The 14801-nt window shown below is 42.0% G+C and overlaps 1 protein-coding gene across 1 annotated transcript in view; it reads right to left on the reverse strand.

The window, feature by feature from the left end:
- The window catches only part of LRP2 (LDL receptor related protein 2), a 207030-nt gene that overhangs the window by 35626 nt on the left and 156603 nt on the right, over positions 1-14801 (reverse strand). Inside the window, exons 50-59 of the mRNA XM_044242279.1 lie at positions 13401-13917; positions 12717-12869; positions 12034-12204; positions 10528-10751; positions 7466-7643; positions 5075-5271; positions 3938-4183; positions 3114-3236; positions 1984-2103; positions 621-737 (exon numbers count right to left, since the gene is read on the reverse strand). Of these exons, the coding sequence (XP_044098214.1) occupies positions 621-737; positions 1984-2103; positions 3114-3236; positions 3938-4183; positions 5075-5271; positions 7466-7643; positions 10528-10751; positions 12034-12204; positions 12717-12869; positions 13401-13917 (2046 nt within the window). The remainder of the gene's footprint in view (positions 1-620; positions 738-1983; positions 2104-3113; positions 3237-3937; positions 4184-5074; positions 5272-7465; positions 7644-10527; positions 10752-12033; positions 12205-12716; positions 12870-13400; positions 13918-14801) is intronic.

The following is a 14801-nucleotide window of genomic DNA, read 5'->3' on the forward strand; positions in this document are numbered from 1 at the left end:
TCATCCCATTCCTATCCAAACCCTATGACTAGTGCACGGCAAATGCATAGCTGTGTCTAGAAAAGGAAGAAACGCACCAAAACCACATTCTCCTCATTCAACATATGGAAATGGAAGTACCTCTCTCTCCCCCTATTACATAATCTCTAGCATTTTCTCGGAAACCTGAATTCCTAGACCCAACCCTTCATGAGTCAAGAGCTATAAAAGTCACTTGGGGGTTAGGATTCCTGGTCTAATGCCCCTGACCCCTACACCATGGAGCTCCAGAAATATATCCCTCACGGACACTTTCAGGGAACAGTAGGAAAAACGAATGCTTTTGTTGTTGTCGCTTGTAAGAACAATGCAGATTCACGTCTGCTCCTAGGAAATATTTAAGGTAAAGTGAGATTTTCAACAATCTCTTGCCCTTTTCGCCTATTACAAGTTAAGGCTACTGTAAGAACAGAGCGGAAGGTACTGCGCTCTGCGAAGGCTTATGTATTACACAAAGTATAAAAAAAATGTTTTACTCTTAAAAAAACATACGAACTCTCACTGGAAGTCCCTTCTTCTGTCAACTATGCCAACTCTGGTACTACACCCCGTGGTAAGCCTCTGAAAGACCCGACAGTTACCGCAGTCCTGCTCATCGGAGTCGTCGCCACAGTCGTCGTTATGGTCACAGACCCATCGAGAGGGAATGCAGCTGTGATCAGCACATCGAAATTCACTCTCCGAGCACTCCCGGGGGACTGCAAAGGAAAGCCACCCAGCCATCAGTGGGAAACAGGAATCATACACAGAAGACAAACTGGTGAGGGCCTGAGTATACTCAGCATGCTGGCACTCCTGTGTCCCGAGTCCTAGCCATCTCCTTGGGCAGGCCGACTACGTGTCCTCCAAAACTAGACCTTCTACCTCAATTTTAAGAATGTGAAGAAGAGACTTTATTAAGCGTTTTCTCCAAAAGTGATTTACTTGTAAGATAATTGTTGCTTTCATGATAGTCTAGATAACCTCCTTTAGGATTAAACATGAACTTTCTCAAATTTAAAATTCCACTGGATCACACTTTTGTCTTAAGTTTTAGTCAACTGATACATTTTCTCAATTGCCTATGGAAAGTGGCAATCATTTCTTACTTCCAAAAAGTGACTAAAGTTATCATGTATTGCACATTACAGGGCACCTAGCTGGTTCAGCTGGTAGAGAATGAGACTCTTGATCTTGGGCTTGTGAGTTCAAGGCTCACATTGGGAGCCTACTTAAAAAAAAAAAAAAGAACGTATTCCATATTAATCGATCTGAAATTGACATATACAGGAATCAGTGACCTATGTTTAGGGCAGGGTAATATATCCAATTACTCAGGACTATCTAGTTTGATGTGACCCAAATCTTTGGCTTCTTGTCCTTGACCTCCCTGTCCAATTCCTTATAGTTGGCACCTTCACCGGGAGAAAGAAACTAAAGCCTGACCTGTCATTTAATCACTAGCCCTCCTAAAACAGTCAGACATTCTGGGGTGGGCGGAGAGGGGAGGACAATCCTAAATACAAGATCTCTTTCCTCTGCTACTAAGACCATTTTGAAGCAAGCACTTAAGAAGCAAGTTCTTTGGGTTAGCACCTTTCCTTCTAGAACTTCTCTTGGTCCTTATTTTTTTGTTTCTATTCTTTATCATAAAATTGTCCTGTATTACAAGTCGCCTCACACTCTTTTTAGAACAAAAGTTAGATATAAACAAACTAAACAAACAAAACATGTATTTGGGTAAACACCCTTCTCCCGAAACTTCATTATAAGCATCTTAAAGGGAGATGTTTCTGTCTTTAGTCAAAGAAAAAGTGGAAAGGTACTAGTCAGCAGAATGCAAGAGATCAGGTAATTGTCATCCTACCCACTTAGGATGAATGGCATAGAGAACTGAATTATGGGCAAAGAACAGAAAGGACAACTCCGGCAGCACATAAAGACAGGAGAACCATGAACACTCACCACAGTTCTCCTCATCTGAGTGATCTCCACAGTCATCGTGCCCATCACACCTCCAGCGAAGAGGGATACAGTGGTGATTATTACAGCGAAATTCCCCGGAAGGTTTGCACGTCCTCTCCTCTACAAAGCACAGTCATTGCAAAGACTTCAGAAGCTGGAGGTCAAGAAATGCCAAGGTAGCACTGGCTTTCTTGTGAGACAACTGGAGAATTATGCTCCCATATTCTCAAAGCTTCCAGAGAGAGGAATGCTAGCAGCATTCACGGTCAATATTCCTCTTTTGGCCAACCTGAACCTATCCTACTTAAACTTCAAACTGCTTTAAACTAGATTCACTCTTTTTTGTAGCAACGGCTCAAAAAATGAATTGGCATCTGGCTTCTAATTTGCAACAAAGACCTGGAGAGGAGGATTCAGTGATGCTAACAGAACGTTTCCATCTCACTGCCTTCAGTTGGTTAAATTCAGTGTTATTAAGTTCAGTGTTAAAATAACCCATTATCTGCCTTTCTGCCAACTAAACCTAACATGCACTCCACAGACATTCAGGTTTCCAGTTAAAGTGTATGGCTAATCTTGACAGATTCTATTAATTCATTTGCCTTTTTGTCCCTAAGTTCTTTCCATGTTGCCAATGTGACTTAACAGCTTTCTCGTAGAAGATACGGATAGAGAGACATTCGGAATATGAAAATCTCCAAATAAGAAATGTTCTGATTTTGAATTATTCTTTTTAGATATAAGTATCAAACTTTTCTCTACCCCCTTCCATCAGTTTCAATAAATCTATAAAATTAGACAATTTAAACTTGTCAAGTGCAAATAACGATTCCACATTTAGGAGAAATTATGTAAGTTCCTAATATCTTAATAATGTCTTCCCCAATTCCAACATTCCTCGGGAAGGGATTTCATTTAAGAGGATATAAATTAAACTCCCCAAAAGTCCGCTAAATGCTTAAAAAAAAAAAAAAAAAAAAAGTAAAGTGTTACTAGAAAGATCAATAGATGATGCTTTTTCAGAGGTAACTGGAGGAGCAAGGACATGGGAAAGGCACTCTCCTCACTCAGAGATCACCTGATACGTCCGGGCTCTTGCCCCTCCCCCACACCCCTGCATCCCCTCCTACCACAGCCTTGCTCATCGCTGTTGTCCCTGCAATCGTCGAAACCGTTACACACAGCCCACTGTGGGATGCAGCGGTAGTTCGTTCTGCAGCTGAATTCTGTATGGTTGTCACAGCGATGGCTCACTGAAAAGACAGGAAAAAGCAAAGTTGGAACTGAATGCTCGGTCCAAAAGACACCTTTCCATTGTCATATGAAGGACCTGGTGCGGAGGAGAAACAATTACCGTGTTACCAATTGGATTGATTCTGGCCACGTGTGTTGTTTTAGGAGTGATCTATTTACCCAGAGCAGAAAACATCTTAAGTTTCCTGCCTGTCAAAGTATCCTTCATTTGTGTTACAGGATTAACTATGGGGCAGGGGGGTGGTGGAGGAGGGGAAGGCCTGGGCCTGAAGCAAAAAAACACCTGGGTGTCAGCTCTACCACTCAACAGAAACGTGACCAACTACTTAAGGTGAGCCTCAGTTTCCTTACCTGGAAAATGGAAATTGGTAAATGTACATTCCCTACTGTGCAGTGTTTCGCTGAGGCTCAAATGAGAAAGTGCTAGACTTACACAAATGGAAGTTCTTGTGATCGTATTTTGGAGAGTTAAGATATCCAGAGTACAGAGAGGAGGAATGAGCCTCTTTCCGAACAAGGTCTGGTTCCACCTGCCAACCATACAGCTGTACTTTGCTCTGTAGTGCCAGAATTAGCAGGGAGAGCCAACACGGAGGGTGCCACGGGGCTGAAGTAGGGGCTTCCCTGTCATCTCGCAATCCACACGGGTCCTCCTGCTTTCCCATCTGTGCTCCCACATGTCCCTCCCGCAGGAACTCACAGCATTCGGGCATGGGCTCATCCGAGTAGTCGCCACAGTCATTGTCCACATCACACTTCCAGTCCTGAGGGATGCAGTGGCTATTAGCACACTTGAAGTAGCCCGGCCGGCAGAGCCTACTGGCACAGTTGTACACATCTTCGTCCGAGTTATCCCCACAGTCGTTCTCCGAGTCACACCGCCAGGCTTCGGGGATGCACCGTTTGTTGGCACACTGCCATTCGTTGGACTGGCAGCGGTGATGCTCTGCAGGGAGGGGCATTTGGTTGCGAGGTGTTATGGACAGACGCTCCTGATTTACATGGAGGGATCTTTGAGAGCTTCATCCTAACTTTTTTTAGAGGACTTCTGTCCTAACTCACTTATTATCAGCCAATACCACAAGGTCAGTTATTCACTTGACTATTACTGACTCCCAAATTCTTAAATATCTTTCTCTTGCATGCAGAATTAGGGGTTAAAGACAGTGTCACTGATGGCCTACTGAATCCTGATGGCCACCTTCTCCCATCCCTATTCTCCCAATGGACAGTATTTCTCAAACTCTGTGTCTGCTGCTATTGTCAATGTCTTGTTTTCAGTTTGGAGGGTTTTCCCCCTTTGCTTTTAAAAAAATGGAAACACTGGGGTGCCTGGGTGGCTCAGTGGCTTAAAGCCTCTGCCTTCGGCTCAGGTCATGATCCCAGAGTCCTGGGATCGAGCCCCACATCGGGATCTCTGCTCAATAGGAAGCCTGCTTCCTCCTCTCTCTCTGCCTGCCTCTCTGCCTACTTGTGATCTGTCTCTGTCAAATAAATAAATAAAAATCTTTAAAAAAAAAATGGAAACACTAACAAATATCACATAAGCATCCTTAAAATGAGAGTAGGAAGCCCTCCTTTGGCCCCCAGTGTTCACTCTTGAGGAGGATTCCATGCACAGCACCTGGCACAAGACAACACACTGTCTACCTCAACCCTCTGCCTTGCAGAGACCCTAGTCTATTTAAGAACCTCATAAAAATATAGGATGGGCTCTTGACTTCTTTCCTAGGACTCTGGACTGGTCTGGGGGTTAGGACATGCAGAAAATCCCCACAGAATCATGATTGTTCACAATCTACTACAGAAGTGGGCCAAAGATGGTAACGGAACACACCGCAGAGAATCTGGTCCTCGTCTGAGCCATCAGGGCAATCTTGGTGAGCATTGCACAGGAAATGTGAGCTGGTGCAGTTGCCGTCCTTGCACTGGAACTGTCCTAGCCGGCAGTAGCGCCGTGGGCAAAGCACCGGCTCGTCAGAGCCATCCGAGCAGTCTCTCTGCCCGTCGCATTTCCACCAGATAGGAATACACCTGCACAGAGAAAACACAGCGCTTCTCTTAGCAAAGCACAGGGGGTAGAGGCTAACAAAACTGAATTCCAGGTAATAACATGCATGAGTTCCTTTACTGTGGTGTTATTTTCAGAGAGAACATTACTAGAGGAGATGGACCAGGTTTGTTAAGACCCAAATTCATGCTGAGAAAATGCTCTGACCTAATGATTACATTCCTGCCACAGAACACAGTGGACTATGTGTGTAGGGCTATGGTTCTGGTAGCAGGAAATGGTTGGGACTGTCGGCTGGGGTGACATAACAGACTGGTGGGTACTGGTTGGGAAGGCAGAAGGCATTTACATTTATTGACAGCCTGGGTCAAGATCAATAAATGCTAGATTCTTAATCTAAGGTATTTTATTTAATCATCAAAACAATCTGCCATTGAATCTTAAATGCAATGGTTTGCATTAATGTCTCCTCCCTCTGACTCAGTACCCCTAGTCACCAATGGTCTATGGCCACAGTTAGGGAAATAATCTGTGGCCATGTTTTATAACAGATACAAATAAACAAAAGTGGATGTAAATGTGTAATCCTGGATCCTCCAGCATAGTAACTAAGAAGCTAGGCCAGTGTATAAGTGTGAAAGCCAGAGAAACTCTACCACTTATTTTTTCCTTTTTTTTTTTCCAGATTTTTATTTAAATTCTATTTAGTTAACATATAGTGTACTCTAAGTTTCGGAAGTAGCATTTAGTGATTCATCACTTACACATAATACTCAGTGCTCAGCACAAGTGTCCTCCCAATCCCCATCATTCATTTAGCCCACCCCCACCTACCACCCCTCTAGAAACCCTCAGTTTGTTCTCTACAGCTAAGTCTTTTTAAAAACACAGTTAATTAACATACAGTGTATCATTAGTTTCAGAGGTAGAGTTCAGTGATCCATCAGTCTTATAGAACACCCAGAGCTCATTACATCATGTGCCCTCCTTAATGTCTATTACCGAGTTACCCCATCCCCTAACCCTCTCCCCTCCAGGCAACGTTCCCATTTGTTTCCTATGATTAAGAGTCTCTTATGGTCTATCTCCCTCTCTGACTTCATCTTGTTTTTTCCCTTCCTTCCTTTATGATCCTCAGTTTTGTTTCTTAAAGGCTTTGCTTCCCTTTGTTTTTTCCCTTCCCCTATGTTCACCTGTTTTGTTTCTTAAATTCCATATATGAGTGAGATCATATGGTATTTGTCTTGCTCTGACGAATTTATTTTGCTTAGCATAATACAGTCTAGCTCCATCCACATCACTGCAAATGACAACATTTGATTCTTTTTTGATGGCTGAGTAATACTCTCTCATATATATACCACATCTTTCTTTATCCATTCCTCAGTCTATAATTTAGCTATTCTTGGTGACGCTGCTCTAACTTCATGGTGCATGTGTTCCTTCAAATCAGTATTTTTGTATCTTTTTGGTAAACACCTAGCAGTGCAATTGCTGGGTCATAGGGTAGCTTTTAACTTTGTGAGGAGCCTCCATCCTGTTTTCCAGAGTGGCTGCACCAGCTCGTATTGCGACCAGTGGTGTAGGAGGGTTCCCCTTCCTCCACATCCTCGCCAACACCTGTTATTTTCTGTATTGTTAATCTTAGCCATTCTGACAGGTGTGAAGTGGTATCTCATTATATTCTGGTTTCAATTTCCCTGACGATGTGTGGTATTGGGCATCTTCTCCTGTGTCTACTGGCCATTTGGATGTATCCTTTGGGAAAAAATGTCTGTTCATGTCTTCTCCCCATTGCTTAACTGGATTATTTGTTTCTTGGGTGTTGAGTTTGATAAGTTTGGATATTTTGGATACTGACCCTTTATTGGAAATTCTACCACTCTTGAGGGCCATTTTTCAGTGTACACATATACAATCTTGGTCCTGACACCTAAGACAATTTATTTTTTTAAATTAAAAAAAAAACACGTAGTTTCTAGCTCCCTGTCTACAGAGAAATACTTGCATACATTTTGCTTAACAAACTGCTTCTATCCATGAAAGAAATTATCTGAGATTGGAGACTGAGAGTCTTGGTGCATTCCAAATGAGCCACATTAACTATCCCAAATCTTAATTCATTAGGAAACTCCCATCCCCTGGACCCTCAAAGTTCTATGTGTGTCCATCCAAGGGGATGGAGAGGCAGTGGGCAGAGGGAAGAGCAAGCCTTACTTTTCACTGTTGGCACACCGGAACTGGGTGCTGGAGCACCTGGGCAGGCAGACATTGATGGCACCCAAACGAAGGGTTTGGAAGTCATCTGGACACTCACAGGTGAATCCATTTCCTCCTGCTCTGATGAGGCAGAGATGAGAACAGCCACCATTGTTGGTACCACAGGGATTGCTCACTAGTAGAAGGAAAATATATGTTAGTCCACTTAGAATATCGAACACACATGAATTGACTGCCCACCTCATTAAACTAGTCATCGCTCAGTAAGAAAAATCATACCCAAGTTTCACACTTTTTCGCAAAATTCATAAATGGGACAGATGGCAGAAGTGTAAGTAATGCTGTGCTTTGAGAAAACGGATCTATGTGCGACCAGAAGTGAGGCATACCCACTGGTGTACTGGGCTAGAAAAGATGTGTTTCTCAACATCTTTGGAGAGTGGATGGGAAACTTAGCTTACATTCATGTGGCTAGACCTAACAGTTTTAATTTCTAGCAGATGCTATATTCTCTCATTCTAAGAATATGGGCAACAGAAGTATGGCCAAGAATGAGATGGACAGGTGAACTGTGTGGCATCTTTACTAATTTTCTGGATCACCACTTGTAGATGGAAATTAATTTGAACTTTTTTATAGATGGATATAGATATAGCGTATATATATATTTTTTAATTAAGGAAACTCTATACCCAACGTGGGGCTCAAACTCATGTCCCCAGATCAAGAATCACATGCTCTACCAACTGAACCAGCCACGTGCTGCTAATTCGAATTTTCACTAAAATAATATAAAGAATATTAACTTCCGGGGGGGGGGGGCGGCCCTGAGTATCTTTTATTTTGCCAATTCTCATTTTTCCTTACTTTCAAGCTTACAGCATTTTTAACAAAACACAACAAAGGAGGCCAAAAAAATCCATTCTGGAGTAAGTTCCGAACTTTTGCTAGCTTATCTATAAATCATGAAATGGCTTTAACTACATGATAAGGAATATAAGTTCACAAGAAAAAAATATAATGAGACACTGTGTTGCTCTTAACATTATTACCTTCCAGATGACAAGCATATGTTTAACACACAAAATTTAATATTCTAATAGAAATTTACTAAATTGTGTTCTATAATTATTCTCACTTTCTTTTAAACATTTCTTTTAAATCAATCATTTTAATGGATTGATCTTGGTATTAGGGAATGATTGTTTATCTCTTGTTGTTATTGTGGTTACATAGGAAATGCCCTTATTTTTCAAGGATGTTATCTTAAATATATAGGAGTGGAATTATCACGATATTTTTTTTTTAAAGATTTTATTTCAGGGCACCTGGGTGGCTCAGTTGTTAAGTGTCTGCCTTTGGCTCAGGTCATGATCCCAGGGTGCTGGGATGGAGGCCCCCATCTTGCTCCTTGCTCAACAGGGAGTCTACTTCTCCCTCTCACTCACCCTCTGTGCGCTCTCTCTCACAAATTGATCAACAAAATCTTAAAGAAAGAACATAGTACAGGAGTGTCTGTTGGCCATATTTGCCACCAGTTAAGTACATACACTGTGAGTGAAGTCAACTAGAAGGTGGAGGAGCCAAGGGATCGATTAATGCCTAATCGAATCAAACTATGCCCTTGACTTGCCGGTTATGAAATCCTTGTGCTTTGAGTCCACTTACAAGCAGATCTAAAACAGGCAGATCTCATTCATAGCGATAGGCATCAGACCAGTGGTTGCCAGGAGCAGTGAGAAGTCATGGACAGGGAAGAGGTACAATGCAAGCTTGTCAAAAGTCACTTGACATGTATGTGTGGATCGAATTCTGGACTCTATTTTCTCCAAATAATCTTAAGTCTATTCTTACTCCAGTACCACGCTTTGATTACCCCCCCCCCGGCTTCAGCATCCCTCAGTGTGTTTCCTAGTGTTCAGCATCTCTTATGGTTTGTGTCTCTCTCTGATTTCATCTTATTTTTCCAACCCTTCCCCTTTCTTCATCTGTATCTTAAATTCCACATACGAATGGAATCACACGATATTTGTCTTTCTCTGATTTATTTTGCTTAGCATAATACCCTGTGGTTCTATCTACATCTTTGCAAATGGCAAAGTTTCTTTCTTTCTGATGGCTGAGTAACATTCCATTGTGTATATATACATCTTTATCCATTTATCTGTCAATGAACACCTAGACTTTTTCTGTAGTTCGGCTATTGCTTCTATTAACATTGGGGTTCAGATGCCACTTTGAAGCACTGTTTGTATCCTTTGGATAAATACCTAGTAATGCAATTGCTGGGTCATAGGGTAGTTCTATTTTTAAGTTTCTGAGGAACCTTCATCCTGTTTTCAACATGGCTGTACCAGTTTGCACTCCCACCAACAGTGTAAGAGGGTTCCCCTTTCTCCACACCCTCGTCAACACTTATTGTTTCTACAGGTTTTATTTTAGCCATTCTGAGTGGTTTGGCCCACTTTAAAATACTTCACTCACTTCAGCTCAGAAAATACGGCAACACAACAACTGTTATCTTATCAAAAATGAAAACCCAGGGACGCCTGGGTGGCTCAGTTGGTTGGACGACTGCCTTCGGCTCAGGGCGTGATCCTGGAGTCCCGGGATCGAGTCCCACATCAGGCTCCCAGCTCCATGGGGAGTCTGCTTCGCTCTCTGACCTTCTCCTCGCTCATGCTCTCTCTCACTGTCTCTCTCTCTCAAATAAATAAATAAAATCTTAAAAAAAAAAAATGAAAACCCAGACTGATCTTTAAGAGTAAACCAGGTGTTAAGGGGGAAAAAAAAAGTTATAAGCAGGTTTTCCCATATGTTTCGTAGAAAACATTACCATGTTAACAACATTCTCTTTGTAAATCAAGCTTAGCTTTTGTTTTAATTAGAGTTTAGGAGTTTGGGGGAGGATCTGGGCTGTAGGTACCCTGAGAAGGTAGAATTTTATTAATTGATTTGTCAATAAAATTAATTTTATTAATTGATTTGTTTACTCTTATAGAAATAAGAACGGCATGCGGAGAACCTAAAGCAACTGGGCCAAACTTCCACATACTCACCAATTGGCTGCCTGTATGGATGATATACGTGGATGTCAAATGGTTTATGTGTTGTGTTCACCAGCACAACCCTATCTGATCCATTATATTTGTTTCCCTTTTCAACTGTCCTTGTATTCCAATCGGTCCAATAAACAGTGTCTTCAAAAATGGTAATAGCAAAGGGGTGAGGCAGCGTTCCGTCGTATACCGTGTGCCGATGGCGGCCCTCCAAATCAGAGTACCTGGGGTAGAAGAAGAGTCACTCAGTCAAGCTAATCTTTCTTCCAATGACATTAAGGACAGATGCACTGACAAATCAATTAATAAAATTGTACCTTCTCAGGGTACCTACAGCCCAGATCCTCCCCCAAACTCCTAGACTCTAATTAAAACAAAAGCTAAGCTTAAAACATATTTTGGACTAAACGAAACATGCAAAAATTGAAAAAGCCATGCTCAAAGAATAGCAATAGCCACAGTTGTTCAACCATCTCTTAATTCCTAACCACAGCTGCTTTCTTGGAGACACAGCTGGTTCAGCTCTTAGAGGCTTATAACCTCTCCCATTAATGTTCTCCATTCAACATCCCTAGGACACCATTTTTGTTTCCTAAGTCACTGGAAGAAATTAGAGAAGGGCAATACAAAGCTGGAATTTTGCCTTTTCATAAACATTTCTGAGGAGAAGCTGTTCTTAGGAAATACCAAGATTCTTGGTGTCACATGCGAGGAATATGCCAACTCAGATAAGAGTACAGGCCTGCAGGCTTCACTCTGCTTACCGTGGCAGCACATTTATTATTAATCATGCCCTAGGCTCTATTGCTGAATACTTTTCCAGACAATTAAAATTCCAGAAGAGGTTTTCTGATTTCAAGGTATCACAGAGCATCCATGGCCAGATTTCCAGTCCTTCCAATTCCAATATCTCACTCATTCTATGAGTCTATGTCAAAATACAGGTATTTTAATTTTTTACAATTTTAGACTAGACCCTAAAATCCAAAAAGGAAATGGAGAGAGCTAGCAGCTAAGAAATTTGATGCTAGCCATAAAAAATTAAAAAGGCTGTCCAAAAATGACAATTTATGGGGAACTTATAGAAGCCATAGGAAAACTTCAAGACCTTCATGGCCAATGTTACAGGACAATTAGATCTCAATTTTAGAAATGAACAGTTTAAAAGGAGGACAAGGAAATTAAGATGAGTTGAGGACTAAGCTGTCTACAATAGGGGACAGATTACTACCTCTATTCTCTACAGGAAAATAATAAAAAAGAAGTAAAAGCACCAGGACAAAAACTTGATGAATCTGGCTTCAACGTTCATACTCTTTCTACTATACCATAACCACAGAGCTCAGTAAATTTCCTATAGGCAGTTTTAGTTGACAAGGACTTCAGAGTGACTTCTAACACAGAGACCAGTTAGAATCTACATGGGAATAACACATTAGCAATACAAGTCCTCGTATTTGGAATAAATAGTTGCTTGGTTCACTTTATCCTGTTCTATTTACGTACTCAATGTAACCCAGGTGGGCATCTGTCCAGTAGAGTAGATCATTGGTGTAATCAATGGTGATGCCATTGGGCCACTCTATCTTGGTAGAGATAATCACAGACTTATTCCTTCCATCCATGCCTACTCTCCCAATGTATGCTCGGTTAGCCCAGTCTGCCCAGTAGACATGCCTATTGGAGGAAACACAAAGGGTCAGTCCCTGAAGTTAAGAGAGTCAGTAGCCAAAAGACTAACTCTTCTCCAATCAGAATTCTACACATTCTCTCAGAAAGGGAAAAAAAAATGACAGAAAATAATCTAAAAGGGGATGATGTATAGGAAATGCTCCAGAATGAACATGATTAACTGGGCATTTCAGTGGATTTGACATGTAGAGTCCAGTAAAGATGGGTTGTTTTTTGTTTTTTTTGTTTTTAACTACAATTTCTCCGCATGCAGCCAAAATAGGTGACCTGAAAAGTGAAATCGTGTGTCATGGCAAAGAAAACAGAAAAGCTGATGAATATCATTTGAGGATGCCATGCTTCTACCCATTACAACTAAACCATTTACCAGTTAGAAAGAGCAGAAGACAAATCCCAGCAAGATACTGGCCTTGAGATAACTATGTCAACAGCCTTTTTGGTGACAGAGGCAGAGTATGGGCATGAGAGAAGAGCCCAGGATTACAGGGAGACAATACCCATATCGCGGGTGAAGGACAATTCCTCTGGGATGATCAAAGCAGAAGGTATTGTTGTCATCCACACAGTGCTCAGCCAACTTGCGGCGGTATCGACCATCAAGGTCAGAGACAGAGATGCAATTCAGGGATGCATCTACCCAGTAGAGCTTTCTGAAATGGAAAGCCAAGAGTTACCACAACAGACGTTTTGCTTGGGAAAGAGTATACAGTAGCCACTGAACTTCCTATCCAAGCTACAGTAGAATCCCGAAGCCAACTGTTAGAAGGCACTTCCCCCAAGAAAACAGTGGGGGAAACAGGAAATGGACTTCCCTGCAAAGAGGTAACAGAAGATCCAAGAGTGAGCTATAATTCCCACTTTAAAGGGGCTGTCACATAGGGAATTCTGGGGCCACACCTCACACAAGGATTCTGACTTTACTTTCTTAATGCAGCATAAGCATCCTTCCCAGGCAATGTAAGGGCTTAGAGGAGCAGGGACGTGGAAGGGAGAGGCATTAAGTGTTGTGAACCACAGTTTAAATGCTAGAGCCAAGGAAACAGACTTGTCTAAGTGAATTATTGAGACTGCATGAAGGAACTCTGAATTTTGGCCACAAGCTTAGATTCAATTCTCTATTGGTTATAATATTCTTTTTAAAACCATTTCAACTTTTAGAGAGCTCCTCAGTGTTTTCTTACCTGGCCACCCAGTCTACAGCCAGACTTTCCGCAGCTGGTAGTCTGTGATTTATGATTGTCTCCCTGTTTGTCTTATTCAGAAACATTCTCTCAATGACTTTATTCTCTGTATCAATCCAATACAATCTCTTTTCTACTCGGTCAAAATCGAGGGCCACAGCATTGCCCAGTCCTTGCAAAATGAGGGAGTAAAAATGGCCATCTGTAGTGAGATTTCTCAAATAGTAACGGTTGCTAAAAATGAGATAGGGCTCGATGTTACTGTTCTGCCGGCAGCTCTTCCCGTCTGGTTCTCGGATGTAGCCTGGGGCACACTTACAGATGTAGGAGCCCATTACATTCTCACACATCTGACTACAGACAAAGGGTGTCTCCTTGCATTCATCAATGTCATCGCAACTCCGTTTGTCAGCCAGAAGCTTGTAACCAGGACGACAAGAACAATAGAAACTGGTGAGGGTGTCCGTGCAGTTTTGGTCACAGCCACTGAGCCAAGGGTCACTGCACTCATTAACGCCTGTAAGTAAAAGACAGGAATTCAAGATGCTAAAATGTCCACAATATACCCACCAGAGTAGTCCAAAGTCAAGCTTCCCTCTGGACAGCCTATTTCTTCATGAAACATGCTAAAAGAATACAGACAATAAGGGTTTTCTAAAAGCCAGAGATACTCAAAATTCCCTATTTCTCAACTTCCTGCCCAACTTAATCCTTCACCAGTGGTTTTAACAACTAATATAATGAACAAGCTTATGTCTGACTTCTAATCCTATACCTGCCAATCTCCTTGTAACCAATAATTTAAAAAGTAACATGGCAGGAGAGAGAAGAAAGTCGAGCTGAAGAAAAGCGCCTGGCCAGTGGTGTGCTCGTAAAACAGATCTCGGGCGTGGGGAGATGCTGTAATTTGTAGCATCTTCCATTTTGGCCATGTGACTCTCATACCATGGACAATTTCAGGTTACCAGAGCGACCTCACTGGACACGGAGCTGGAAGCGATGCATACATTTGGCTCCCACAAGGTAAGATGAGCCACCCAGCAGTCCCCTGGGTGTCCTTCTGGCTGGTCCTGTGACACATGGCCAAGCTCACCCAGAAACTATCTACACAGGGAAGAGAGTATGTTCCTAGTAATTATGTTTTATAAATGCCCAACTGGTTTACCCATGAAGGTTGGAGTGAGAGGGAGTTTAAAACTCTCCTATCACCTGAAGATGAAAATGAACAGGGGAAGGAATCCTAGCAGAGGGAGAGCTCAGAGAAGTCGTTTCAAGGGTTCAAAGTGATTGTCCTGCTTAACAATGGTGTTAGCTACTAATGGTATGAATCTGCTCATCTTCTATTTTCTGTAATGACTGCCTAACTGATGAGTTAGCCTAAAAATGTTTGTGTACTAACTT

The sequence above is a fragment of the Neovison vison genome, chromosome 3 (genome assembly GCF_020171115.1).
Source record: "Neovison vison isolate M4711 chromosome 3, ASM_NN_V1, whole genome shotgun sequence".
NCBI classification, from domain to species: Eukaryota; Metazoa; Chordata; class Mammalia; order Carnivora; family Mustelidae; genus Neogale; species Neogale vison.